Consider the following 13,539-nt stretch of genomic DNA (forward strand, 5'->3'; position numbering starts at 1 on the left):
ATTTTAGGAGCTTGGGCGAAAGGAGGCAAAACCAGTCTGCTGACGAGAAATCAGTCCCATGAGTGGATAACTCGACATTTATTCCGTGGTTCAGCTGTTGGGTTATTTCGGCGTGCATTATACTTTGTCGAAACACGGTTTAAACTTGGGTCTTAAACCAAGACTAGCCTGGCCCTGATCTGGAAGGGTTACCAAGAACTCTAGCCACATCAAACTAGTCCCTCTCTTTGCTTATGACCTCCGCTAGAGTTTGTACCACATTGTCAGACTTTGTTAACTCCTTGTACAGACTTTGTATTAAGTTCTTGTACAGACTTTGTATAACTATTGTACGACTTTGTGTTACTCTTGAACAACTGTTGTATTAGCTCTCTCTAGAGTACAGACTTTGTATAACTCTTAAAAGACTTTTGTATAACACTTGTAATTCTTGTACAGACTTTGTGTAACTTTTTGTACAAGACCTTTTTATTAACTCTGGTACAGACTTGTATTAACTCTTGTACAGACTTTTATATACTTTTGTACAGACTTTATATTAACTCTTGTATTTGTACGAATGTTTTGTATTACTCTTGTACAGACTTTGTATAACTCCAACTTTGACATTATTTCCTATGAGGATAGCAGAGCTTTAGCTTCTCTCTTCCTCCTGTCCTATGCTCTTTCGGTTAGCTTAACACAGGCGCTTGCCTATTTCAAGCGTGAGCCCGCCAATTAGCTTGGGCGCTGGATCGCCAATGTGCACGCACATAGAGGTTAAGCATTCTGGGGTCCGCGCCACCCCTGCGCCCCATTAAATCACTCTTCAAGTCCCTGGGGGTTCATGGTTTAAAACCTCCGGAGGAAAGTTGAATAGATCCAAAATCCTGACGTTTGGATCTGTCTTTTTTTTCTTTTTTTTTTTATCCTGACCGTTTACTAGTCTGACATAGTAGTTACAAGTTCGGCATTATACCCGATCCCGTATTCAAAGACTGGTTTGAGGGTTCGATTCCCTTTCCCACCCGGGATTAATTTTATCTTGAACTTTATTCTTATCCAGATAGGGTTCGTTCTTCGAAAGGCTGGCTTTCTCCTATCTTGTCTTCCTTTTCTCCTATCCTTGTTATAAATGGTTTAGAAAGTATCAGGTAGACCTGACAGGCGGACCTGATCAGGTGTACCTGTCAAGTCTACCTGATAGTCAGTGGGTGGCCTACTATCACACTTTGACTTCACGTCTTGGCGCCTACATTTATGTTTTCAGCTGTTTTTACAACCCGATCGAGTGCAATCTACTGATTAACGCCATTCAGCTGTGCAGAAATTTGAACTTGGACCAATCAGAACGTATCACGTTAGAGAAAGCTCTCATCATTGAGGCTTGGAGTAAGTCACTTTTTGCTTCCTATTACCACAGTTATAGCGAACCTATAGGTACTAATGAGAAAGGATTGCAATCGGTCCAAAATTTCAAAATCGGGAAACGGGTGGAAATATCCGTTCTGGGGTCCCCTGATTCCAAAAAAGTCGTTTTTAGCAAATGGTCTGTACGTAGTACGTACGTTTACTTTACTCTTCTAAAGGAGTGGACACACATAGTCGACCCCGTCCATCGACGTCGACTGAAACTAGTGTTGGGAATAATCGATTATGATAATCGATTATTTTTCATAATCGATTGATAATCGATTATGTAAAATTATGTAAAATAATCGATTGTTCCCAACACTAACTGAAACCGTACACTGCCTCGACAAGATATATAGATTCACCTCTTAGATCGATCGACGGCGTCGACTCTGTGTGCGAAATTTTTATGGACCTCTAGCCTGAATCACATAATCTGATGAAAAATCTAACGGTATAGGGCGTGCTTGCCTTGAATAAATCGAGGTTAATTAATGATATTAAAACCTACCTAACCTAATAATAGGTATTGATTGTTCAATTGAATGAAAAATTTACATTGAATTAAAACATCGGTTTCCAGACAAGATGCAATCTCGGAAGTCAATTGATCCGATTGACTCGGGACTGATTAATCAGTCATCAGTGGCGGATATCACAAGCTCAGAGGGGTTGACTCATCATTTACAAGGACAAGGGGCGGACACGAACTCAAGGAAACTGATTCATCATTTACAAGGACAAGGACCAGTGACGGAAAGAAACTCGAGGGAACTGATTCATCATTTACAAGGACAAGGACCAGAGGCGGAGAGAAATTTAGGGCAGGGACAGATCGATCATTTACAAGGACAAGGACCAGTGATGGACGCAAACTCAGGGGGACTGATTCATCATTTCCAAGGACCAGAGGCGGACACAAATTCAAGGGGATTTATTCATCATTTACAAGGATCAGTGCCGGAGAGCAACTCGGGGCAGGGACTCGATCATTTGCTTCCAGTGGCGAATTTCACAAACCTCTATGAGAGGAATGTCTACAGGATTTTGTTCCAATATGTGCTGAACGACATTCCGATTGGCCAAATTATTGAGTTCTTGTAGGTCCTTTCTTGGGCCAAATTGTCCTTTTATGGGTCAAATTATAGAGTTCTTATAGGTCCTTCTTTGGGCCAAATTGTAGAGTTCTTGTAGGTCCTTTTTTGGGTCAAATTATAAAGTTCTTATGGGTCCTTTTTTGGGCCAAATTATGGAGTTCTTTTAGGTCCTTTTTCGGATCAAATTATAGAGTTCTGGTAGGTCCTTTTTTGGTCCAAATTATTCAGTTCTTATAGGTCCTTTTTTTGGGCCAAATTATACAGATGGGGCATTTTATTATCAATCGACACTCGAGATATTCAGGATGGCTCCTTAAATAAAAAAAAAATAAATAAATAAAAATCACCCTGTGTACATATGTATTGACAAATATCTAAATAAATAACTATAGTATTATTTAATTAAATAAAATATACATAGATACTTTAATATTAATTGAAAGAGGTAAAAAATAAAAAACAAACAACCCTTAAACCTAAAAACAAATTAATAATTAAAAGGTATTATTTCGTTTAAGCAAAACTCTCAAAAACGTTCACCCTGAAATAACGCTACTAACTTTGTACGTAGCCACTGGGGCTCAAAACATAGGTAATCCTCAGATGACAAGTCCAACGTTCTACTTCTACCCCTGAATTACTAGAGCTATAGTTCCAAATTTGGACTGTCAAGGCTAAAGATATAATTATGTTTGACAGCATAAGACTGAGAAGTCCATTTACTTTCTCTCACAGTCCAAGCAAGGCCTTGAATGATAAAGTATACTTGGTTGTTATTTGGTAGGATTTAGTGGAAAGTTTTACGAATTGATAGACCCTCTTATAAAAAGTGTTGTTCATATGGGGAAGAGGATACAATTTTATTTTATGTTACCCATTGGTGCAAGTTTTGAATAACTAGTAAACAAGAGATAAAAAAATGAGTTTAAAACCTTTAAATAAACAAAGTAAAATGAAGATAAGGAACATAAAAATAAAAGAAAGGAAAGGGGGGGGGGAAACTTTCAGCCAGAAAAATAAAATGTACTTAATAGAAAGTAACAAAAAATAATATAATACAACATTACAAGTGTAAAAGCTTTCACACAGCATAGCTATCACACATTGAAAATTAAAGGGGAAAAACTACAAGTTATGAAGGTCTGGCAAACAATCCCTCCATACTTTTTCTGCAAATTTGAAAAAAATAAATTCTGGACCTTATTTTTCTTCTACTGTATCTCTTCTCTACTCTACCTCTAGTTAATTTGAACATTATCTTTGGTGAAATACTTTGGGGAAACCTAATGCCTTAAGCATTAACCACACAGTACAAGATCTTCTGCCTAACTAGCTATTGCCAGATTATTATTAGATTTACTTACGTCCTTCTTGCCAATTTGCACCTTTCAGTCACAGTTTTACTGACACCATTTACTCAAGCTATAAATAAAGTAGGATAAGAGTGTTAATTTTATTATACAAAAAATAGCTCATCATTCGGTTCATCACATTTCTTCACTCGTCCTTCTTGTCTCCTTGCTCTGTCACCACTTTCTGGACCTTTTCATGCTCTTTCAACAATCTATCGTATTCTTTTCCAACCGAATCAGCTTGACTCTTCAGGGCGGCACTGTTGGTCTTTTCCTTCTTCAGTTCTTCTTCCGTTTTGGATAGTTTCTCTTTCAGTCTTTTGATCTCATCAGAATCACCCTCTGGAAAGAGAGAAACATAACATTAGATAATACTTTGGTGCAGACCTTACACCAATGGATGTGGAGGTGACGGTTCTAATCTGGATAGTTCTGGAAGTGAAAAATCTTACGCATGTGGACGCAGCTATGGATTTCCATGGGAGCGCGAGATGATGTTCCATTTCGGAAATATCTGTTCAGGTTTGTAGATTTGTAGAAGCTTAAATCGACCTTTAGGGCTATTTGTCCCTGCACCTGAGTTGACCTGAGCCTCGGAGAGGGCTTTTTGAGTACAAATACTAACATACCTATTGAAAAAAAAACTGACTCTTTTTTGTAAAGATTGTACCTCAGCACCGCTTTCGCATTCCTTCAAGGCACATTCTTTTATAATTTACGAGAACGGAAAAACCTATCTAAGAACGGAAAAATCTGGTTAGAAAATTTCCACCCTGGCCGGGATTCGAACCCAGCACCTCCAGGTTGAGAGTGTTTTTACAACCTAACTCTTAGTGTTAGAGTTTTAGAGTTTCTAGACGTATAGATTACTTACAAATCGCACAACAGCTAAACCAATCATCAAAGGTGTTGTTCCTCAGAAAACAAAATCGGCAACGGCTTTGGTTCCACTGTTGTTTCTCCGCTCTCTATAGTACCTAGTTCTGTGGAAAATTCTACGGCTTCTGTTCCACTCCAGGTAACTCGGCACCAGAAAATTAACGGTACTCCGCTCTAAAAAAATATTCCAAGTAATGATTCTGTGGAAAACTCCACCGCTTCAGTTCTACTGTAGCTACCTGAAATCTTATGGTACTAAGCTCTGCTCTAAATTGATGGAACACACTACAGCTTCAATTCCACTCTAGGTAACTCGGCACCAGAAAACTAATGGTACTCCGCTCTAAAAATATCAAAATATGGTTGGAAAACACACGCGTGAGAGTTATTTAATGTGAGTAAATAACTCTTTGTCCCGCGATTCCTGCGACCTGACAGTTAGATGCAAATCTGCCCGAGTACTGTACTGACAACTGACTACACGACAGAGCAGCTGGTATCACAAACACTCTGATTAGAAGTCTGCTAGTATTTATGTAATGTACCTACGTACATAAGTATTCTGTCAGTGTCTTTACATATGTATTCTGCCAGTGATTGTACCCATTCACAGAGATATGTGGGTATAATATATTCTGCCAGTATACATATAGGTAGGTACCTATGTACTTATGTGCATTGCATATGTACCTACCAATGTAGGTAGATTATATTATGAAGGAGTATTCTGCCAGTATGCCTATGTACATATTTATTGAGACATGTATTGTATTCGCATATCATAATAATTATGTCTGGTCTAACGTCTAATCAAGAGACAGTGGTGTGTGGCTGTGATGGGTAAGTGGGCTATGCCAGCCCATATTCGGCATTGAACGTTGAATGATACAGTCCGATCATTGCCAGTCTATTTTTTTTTTTTTTTTTTTTTTTTTTTTTTTTTTTTTTTTTTTTTTTTCTGAATACTGGACCTAATATCCCATAGGGTTTAAAAAATAATAATCATAAAATAAATAAAGATAAAGACAGAGTAATACCATCAGCTTATTTTAAAGTACATAGTTAAAGTACATAAAGTAAATAAATAAAATAATGAATCATCAACAGATCATTCATGAGAAAGCATGAATGTCTGATGCAATATCTTGGTCATGAAAAGAACTTTGCACTTTGAAAATATTTTGATGTCAAAAGGATGTCATCAGCTCTAAGGATGAGTTCTATTATGGGACTGGTTGCTCCTCTCCCAAGAGAGTATGCAATTAACACTGCGACCTCTGTAGATCTATTGTGACCAGTATTTTTTCAATCTACACCTAAAAGTATGTAGGTAATTTAGTTTTTAGGTGCGTACCTAATACATAGGTAGGCATCACCTGTTCAAAACTAAACAACCTCAGGGTTGAGTGCTAGATAAATGACAAATAACCCTATAACCCATATTATTTGGAATTACTCTAAGCAGAAATTGAAGAACAACTAGGTATATTCGTAACTACCTTTTATTATAAATAAAAAAATATAGGTATTAATTTTTATTGTTACAGGTATTTGACAGAATGTATTTTATTGCTACATAATATAAAATTATGTCTATTTTTGACTTTTTTTACCCTTTTATATAGGACACGTGTGATCCCGTTTTAACCACGCACCTAATCCCTTGTCACATTGTTCGAATATTTCACACCGCTTACTACTCTCACACCAGCCGCATCCATATTTCTCCGGTAACGCCAACACCCATTCAACATATCTTACTGATTTCACCAATTCACCCCGAATAAACAAATGACTCTATCACACCCTATGATTCTAAACAATCTCAAATAGTTTCTGCTTTTGGCCTCAACTGTAAATATACCCGGGAACGTGTTTTAACTTTTGACAAATAGAAGAAAATCTTTTTTTCACCTTTTCTAATAGCCTTCACCCACCGTTGGAGAAAGTTGACATCTCAAAGCATACTCCTAAATTTCAATCTAGCATTCTAGCCGAATGATTATGCTCCATAACCACAGACTCAATTATGACCTTGTCGGGATTCGAACCAAAGTCCCTCAAGACCCTCGGTTATGAAATATGAACCCAATTTCTTAGCTGACTTGTCCACTTTACTCCTAAATTTCAACGGTCAAACTTTCTTGACTTGGTCAAACTTTCTTTCTAGCATTCTAGCCGAATGATTGTGCTCCATAACCACAGACTCGATTATGACCTTGTCGGGATTCGAACCAAAGTCCCTCAAGACCCTCGGTTATGAAATATGAACCCAATTTCTTAGCTGACTTGTCCACTCTACCGATGTCGACTGAACCGTCCACACTGCCTCGACAACATAGATTCACCTTATCGATCAACGGCCGGTCGAACTATGTTTGGACACACCTTTTATAGTGATTCAAAAAAGTGTGCAAAAACTTTAACCACATGTTTTTGGGGTCATTTTAGGGGGGTCAACTCTATAGTAAAAGTTGCGAAAATCCTTCCTAAAGGAGGTACACGCCCCCAAATTTGAATTTTGGACAAATTTACGATTTAGAAAAATGTCCTGCTTTGAAAAAATGTCTTTTGGGTAATCCTACGTATGAATAGGTAATTGAATTTTGGACAAATTTACGATTTAGAAAAATGTCCTGCTTTGAAAAAATGTCTTTTGGGTAATCCTACGTATGAATAGGTAAGGATAACCCTACGTAATAATTATCAGAGAAGTTCAGAATATGGCACTTATTTTTCCAAAATATGGCACTAAAAAACATGGCAATATGGCACTTATTTTGGGAAAGTATTAGATACGTTTGCTTATTTTACATGGAAATTACACATCAATACAGAATTACAAACATAATGAATACAGAGAGCAACAACTGGGTAAGGATAACCCTACGTAATACATAATTATCAGAGAAGTTCAGAATATGGCACTTATTTTTCCAAAATATGGCACTAAAAAACATGGCAATATGGCACTTATTTTGGGAAAGTATTAGATATATATGGCATTTATAATTTAAAAACATGGCAAAATAAGCGATTTTTTTCAAGAATCAGAGGCAACTGTTTTACATTTTTCCTTGGAACGTCGAATAAAAATTGAATCTTAAAAGTTTTAAAATAATTTTTCATTGTTTTGACTTCAGATTTGGATTTTTGAGGAGTTTTTACGTAGAAATTCACCTTTCATGCTAAATGTTTCCCCAAATGCATAACCACTATTTGTGTACGGTGCTTTAGTAGGTACTTTTTTTCGCAAAAAATCTTTGTTCTTAAAGTTTTATATTTTCCCCTAAAAATGCTTAAAATATGGCAAAATGCATGGCAAAATAAGGCATTCTAGGCTTTTTTCCAAATTTCGCTAAAATATGGCAAAATAGTATGGCGCCATGGCAATATGGCATTTGAACTTCCTTGATAATTATTTATTAAAACATAAACAAATATGTATGTATTATACAAACATCTAAAGCAAATGCAAAATGGTCGAGTTAATATTAAGATATGTATTATTGACCTCACTATCGTTCGGTCAATAATACATATCTTAATATCATCCTCTCTTAATCATTTATTGTAGGGATTGTTGGAAAGTGCAAAATCGTAAAGATTTGAAGAAGAATCTATCAATCTACACCTAAAAGTATGTAGGTAATTTAGTTTTTTATAGGTGCGTACCTAATACATAGGTAGGCATCACCTGTTCAAAACTAAACAACCTCAGGGTTGAGTGCTAGATAAATGACAAATAACCCTATAACCCATATTTGGAATTACTCTAAGCAGAAATTGAAGAACAACTAGGTATATTCGTAACTACCTTTTATTATAAATAAAAAAATATAGGTACCTATTAATTTTTTTTGTTATAGGTATTTGACAGAATGTATTTTATTGCTACATAATAATCATAATATAAAATTATGTCTATTTTTGACTTTTTTTACCCTTTTATATAGGACACGTGTGATCCCGTCTTAACCACACACCTAATCCCTTGTCACATTGTTCGAATATTTCACACCGCTTACTACTCTCACACCAGCCGCATCCATATTTCTCCGGTAACGCCAGACACAGGCCGCAATTGTTGGCTAAATCCCGACATTTGTAAATATTCACGTGAACATTATCCGGATTATCAAGAGGCTTAGAGCCTCCCCAGATCACAGCTAACGAGGCGTTGATATTGGACACACTTGAATTGTAAGTAAACTCCATAGGATCACAATAGATAACGTCACCTAGGAGTTGTGCATTCACTTTGGTGAATCGACCCTCAATGTTGAATAGACACACAAACCGGGTCTGTACGATGAACTGACCCACGATATGAACTTTTACTTTGACGGCTTTTTTAACGCCGGATGGTACTAGAATTTCCTGAGAGCCAATGTCAGTTCCTCTAATAGTGGGACAGAAAGCAGGACCGCTACGGAAGCTAGGTCCTACCCGACTCACTCCAGTGATGAGAATATCATTACGACAGTTCTCTGCTGTATCATGAGTACAACGGTGTCCATCCACACACCAATCACAAGGGAAATCACTCGAGACACACTGGGTACAAGAGGAGTAGGTATTGCAGTCAAAGAACATAAACTTGGTGGTGACAAAATCCGGACCGTTGGAGGATCGTACTGATAGTTTGGCAGTAATATTGTGTTGACCAACTGGGATAGATGGTATGTCCTTTGTCGGAGGTGTTGCACATTTGACACCGTTGGTTTGTTTTATGGCTTCTGTGGTGACAGTGGTCTCCCCTATGGTGAACGCACATAACAACTGTCCGGGCAGCTCTGGTAAGTTCTCTATGGCAAGATCCAGCGTACGTGCTGTGGTACGTTGTAACTGATTAGGCGTGATTGAAGTGATCACAACGCCACTCGATGAGTCGCTCCCAAAACACGCGGACAGAGTTCCCAGCACGATCAGCAGCGGGGTCCACATGTTAAAACACGGCATACTAATAAGAGTTGACGACGACGAGGAGGAGGTGATTTCTGTTATTTTACACTTTTCTGGCACTATATTTACTTGGTGGAAGGAATGAAAGGATCCGCACTGAACTACGGAGCTGTTAATACTATCGGTATTTTTGATAAAGACATGAACAATGAAACCACCGGTGTGAAAGCCTCCTATGATATGCTCTGAGCTATGGAGATTAAAAAAAAATAAATAACTACCTATAAAGAAAGAATTTATCTGACCTTTACTGAGCTTGCTCAAGCTCAATAATCTGCATAAGTTCAACTTTTCAAAAGGAAAAACAATCTGGATAAACTGATACAAAACGGAGGAGAGGTGGAATGGAAAATTGTAATGGAAAAGTTCTTCTCCTATTCGACAATAGCCTCCTCTCCTCTTCTGAACTTTTAACCTTTTCTTCTTCCCCTTTCGCATATTAGAACACTGATTAGCGAAAACCGAGATTAGATTAGGTCAGAGCTGTTCAAACCGTGAGGTGTGTGAGTCTCGGCCGAACGACCACCGTCCTTTGGTCACAGACAAAAACAAGGTACCTATATTTACTTTTCCTGATATCAAGAAAAAAGATTTGACAAAGTTACTAACTGTAATTGGTCCCGTATTTTGGGCACTTTTCAAAATGTCCCGTACGGGACACGCGTGTCCCGTATTTTCCCCAGTTTCACCATCTCCTCCGGTAATTAATCTTTACCAATGTAACAAATTAAAATTTTCTGTAGCACGCCGGATTTGAACCCCGGTAGTGTAACCAAAAATACGGTGTAACCAAAAATATGAGAAGTGAATAATTTTTAATTTCTAATTTCATTAATAAATCTGAAGAAAAAACAGTTGATTTTTAAAAATTGAGTGTTTTTTTCTTCCAAAAATTGCAGGGTGAGGGCTAGGGGGGGTTAAAAAAGCTCTTGTCCCGTATTTTCATTCAAAATCCTGTTTTTTTTTGACGTTTTAGGTCGCTTATCCCGTTTTGGGCTGAAAATGATCTGGCAACCCTAGTGGAATAGCTCCTAGTAACTAACAGGTTAGGAGTTAGGTAAGCCCACACATGAGAACCAAACCACTTACCCCTAGGACCATCAAGTAGAGCTTGAGCAGCAACAGCAGCTTGTCTAGCCTGATTCATCGATGCTTCATTCTGTGCAAGCAAATTGGCCTGTTGTGCAATCAACTGAATGATTTGACGTATAACCAGCCAGAGGAAAAGTGAGAAGCCAGAAATGTAAAAGTTACGCTGGGCTCGGAAGAGTTTCATGTTGTTCTGCATCTCAGCGTCTAGATGACCATGAGCTTCTTCTTTGACTTCGGGAGAAGCATACTTTCTCATCTCTCGGATAGCGTCAAGGAAGAATAGTGAGAGAATGACAAGAATACACCCAAAGTACCAGCCTGCCTGTGTTTTCACACCTTGAACGAATTTGGACTTGAGGATTTTGTGCAGTCTTTGGGTTGATAATATGGGGAGGATGAGAAGTAGCATGAACGCCATTTCAAAGTAGAGAACAGTCGCTATTAGGGTCCACTGTAAACTCATGATTGAAACTTTTGGTTGGAAAACACTTGAATGACACAATTAACGGGAATGAAAGAAATGGACGTTATAGTCGTATTAGTAGGTTACTTTCCTTGAAAATTATGAAAAAATTGTAAAACCTAACCGAATAACCTTCGGGCTAAATGGACGTTATAGTCGTATTAGTAGGTTACTTTCCTTGAAAATTATGAAAAAATTGTAAAACCTAACCGAATAACCTTCGGGCTAGATAACTTTATTCCAATATTCCAATGCCAATCCAATAATCCAAACTAGTGATGGGCCGAGTGAATGATTTTACTCGAGTGGACTCGAGTTTGACTTCACTCGAGTGCACTCGATTATTATTTTGTTCCACCAATAATAATAATCCACCAAACATCAGATTTTTTTTTAATATTTACTCGCAGTGTTGCCAGATTTAAAATATACGAACTGATAATGGTATTATCGTACCTACTTTCATTGGAATTATCGTACCACTCCCGCAGACACGAGTCATGAGTTGTGCGAAATGTGAGTCAATAATCAAGATGGCCGACATTATTTCATCTTCAACCTTCAACACCCTGGGTGCCAAGCTCGATCATGTTTACCCATTGTTTCCATTTCCACTCGCTTAAATGGCCGACATTATTTCATCTTCAACCTTCAACACCCTGGGTGCCAAGCTCGATCATGTTTACCCATTGTTTCCATTTCCACTCGCTTTCTTGTTCCTGGGACCACATCCAGTCATCCAGTATGAAGCGAGTGGTACTCTTCAGAAATGGTACCGAGGTAGATGGGAAGGTAAGGATCTTATCAGTGAATCAAGAGAAGAGGGAAATGTAAAAGTTACGCTGAGCTCGGAAGAGTTTCATGTTGTTCTGCATCTCAGCATCTAGATGACCATGAGCTTCTTTGACTTCGGGAGAAGCATACTTTCTCATCTCTCGGATAGCGTCAAGGAAGAATAGTGAGAGAATGACAAGAATACACCCAAACCTTGTTCCTGGGACCACATCCAGCATCCAGTATGAAGCGAGTGGTACTCTTCAGAAATGGTACCGAGGTAGATGGGAAGGTAAGGATCTTATCAGTGAATCAAGAGAAGAGCCTCTTTTCAAACCAGTGGATCTGTAAACTATACAATTGACTACCCCCAAAAAAGACCCTACGAAGTCCTCAAAGGCTGATACGTGAATAGAGAATCCCCTTTGTAGATTCATACCTTTAAGCTTAACTTATCCCTTGGGGTAGTGGCCCCTACACCTAAGCCTCAGAGGGGATCCCCTTTTGTAAGTTGTACTCTTTTGGGAGTAAAGGTACCGTAGAAAATAAAAGTTCCACCCTGGAGAAATGCACTGTAGTACCGGGGCGGGCATTTCAGACAAATTTTCCGTGTCTAAATAAATAACCGGAGTAAAGGTAATGCAAAGGACTTCACTCAGTGGCCCAATCAAGCTCATAATCAAATGCAAGCACTGTCAATGAAAGTGAGAGGAACAAGAAAGATGTGGAATCCAAAGACGGAGCAGGGATATTGAAAATGGAGGTGCAATAAAGTTTTTATCAGGAGAATATACAAATAAGAAATGAATAAAAAAAAAAACTATTTTCTTAAAAATAGTTCAATTTTCAGTTTTCAATTTTCTTAAAAATTGATCAAAGTAGTCTGAGAGTTATGTGAAAACAAATTAAAGGAAAATTGTAGAGTAAAAGCTTGTAACTCAATTTATAAATATTTATTTTAATCAGAATAAATACAGTTTCCTATTCCATGTGACAAATTTGTGACCCCTTTTGCACAGGTGGTGATGGTGACACACTCTGTCGATGAACTTCTTCAAACAGCAAGCTCAAAGTTCAACATAACGGCCACAAAGCTATTCACACCTCAGGGCGGAGAAATAGACGACGTGAAACTACTGAATAATGATGACATATTGTATGTGTCTTGCGGAGAAAACTTCATCAGGAAACAAGAACACAAACATTCCTCCGGGAGTGATTGGATCACATTGAATGTAGGTGGTGAGTATATTCAAGTTTAAACAGGTACCTACTTAATTGGGATTTCAGTCTGAGTTTCAACTTGGCATAAGTTAAACAAAATTTTTTGCCAAATTGAAAAAAAAAAAAAAAATCATGGTATAACAGAGAGTTTATACTGCAGAATAAAAGGGTTAATAAATTAAATTAAATTATTTCAATAAACAAACAAAAGTTCTACTTTAACAATCTTTCATTTAGTGTGCCCTTTTATTCTGCAGTAGGTATAAACTCTCTGTTATACCATGATTTTTTTTTTTTTTTT

The 13,539-nt window shown here is 37.7% G+C and overlaps 4 protein-coding genes and 1 long non-coding RNA gene across 5 annotated transcripts in view; 3 read left to right on the plus strand and 2 right to left on the minus strand.

Annotated features, from left to right (window-relative positions):
- LOC113469152 overlaps positions 1–3,472 on the plus strand; it is a 3,815-nt gene extending 343 nt beyond the window's left edge. The window contains exons 2-3 of the mRNA XM_026826639.1: positions 1,250–1,371; positions 1,976–3,472. Coding sequence (XP_026682440.1) covers positions 1,250–1,371; positions 1,976–2,496 — 643 coding nt within the window. The 3' untranslated portion in view covers positions 2,497–3,472. The remainder of the gene's footprint in view (positions 1–1,249; positions 1,372–1,975) is intronic.
- Positions 3,059–11,517, minus strand: LOC103513449 (B-cell receptor-associated protein 31). Its single transcript, XM_008478280.3, has 3 exons — positions 11,459–11,517; positions 10,775–11,372; positions 3,059–4,183 (listed from the first exon to the last, which is right to left on the minus strand). The coding sequence occupies exons 2-3, from the start codon at positions 11,238–11,240 to the stop codon at positions 3,987–3,989; spliced, it is 663 nt and encodes a 220-aa protein (XP_008476502.1). The 5' UTR covers positions 11,241–11,372; positions 11,459–11,517; the 3' UTR covers positions 3,059–3,986.
- LOC113469149 (plexin A3-like) lies at positions 6,207–9,896 on the minus strand. Its single transcript, XM_026826637.1, has 2 exons — positions 8,760–9,896; positions 6,207–6,428 (listed from the first exon to the last, which is right to left on the minus strand). The coding sequence occupies exons 1-2, from the start codon at positions 9,680–9,682 to the stop codon at positions 6,338–6,340; spliced, it is 1,014 nt and encodes a 337-aa protein (XP_026682438.1). The 5' UTR covers positions 9,683–9,896; the 3' UTR covers positions 6,207–6,337.
- On the plus strand, positions 11,237–11,485 carry LOC113469150. The gene is made up of 2 exons (XR_003392659.1): positions 11,237–11,322; positions 11,409–11,485. It is a non-coding gene; the product is annotated as an uncharacterized LOC113469150 (long non-coding RNA).
- A 713-nt stretch (positions 11,518–12,230) lies between the features above and the next one.
- On the plus strand, positions 12,231–13,276 carry LOC103513450 (BTB/POZ domain-containing protein KCTD9-like). Its single transcript, XM_008478281.3, has 2 exons — positions 12,231–12,306; positions 13,034–13,276. The coding sequence occupies exons 1-2, from the start codon at positions 12,259–12,261 to the stop codon at positions 13,274–13,276; spliced, it is 291 nt and encodes a 96-aa protein (XP_008476503.1). The 5' UTR covers positions 12,231–12,258.
- The last annotated feature ends 263 nt before the right edge of the window (positions 13,277–13,539 follow it).

This window comes from Diaphorina citri, unplaced genomic scaffold (genome assembly GCF_000475195.1).
Source record: "Diaphorina citri unplaced genomic scaffold, Diaci psyllid genome assembly version 1.1 scaffold971, whole genome shotgun sequence".
In the NCBI taxonomy this organism is placed as follows: domain Eukaryota; kingdom Metazoa; phylum Arthropoda; class Insecta; order Hemiptera; family Psyllidae; genus Diaphorina; species Diaphorina citri.

Coding starts and splice junctions, on each gene's coding strand:
- LOC113469149 (XM_026826637.1), bottom strand. CDS start 9,682: ATGCCGTGTTTTAACATGTGGACCCCGCTGCTGATCGTGCTGGGAACT. Junction 6,429..8,759: donor GAGAAATATGGATGCGGCTG/GTGTGAGAGTAG, acceptor TGGATGCGGCTG/GTGTGAGAGTAGTAAGCGGT.
- LOC103513449 (XM_008478280.3), bottom strand. CDS start 11,240: ATGAGTTTACAGTGGACCCTAATAGCGACTGTTCTCTACTTTGAAATG. Junction 4,184..10,774: donor TCTACTTGATGGTCCTAGGG/GTAAGTGGTTTG, acceptor CTCTCTTTCCAG/AGGGTGATTCTGATGAGATC.
- LOC103513450 (XM_008478281.3), top strand. CDS start 12,259: ATGAAGCGAGTGGTACTCTTCAGAAATGGTACCGAGGTAGATGGGAAG. Junction 12,307..13,033: donor GTACCGAGGTAGATGGGAAG/GTAAGGATCTTA, acceptor CCTTTTGCACAG/GTGGTGATGGTGACACACTC.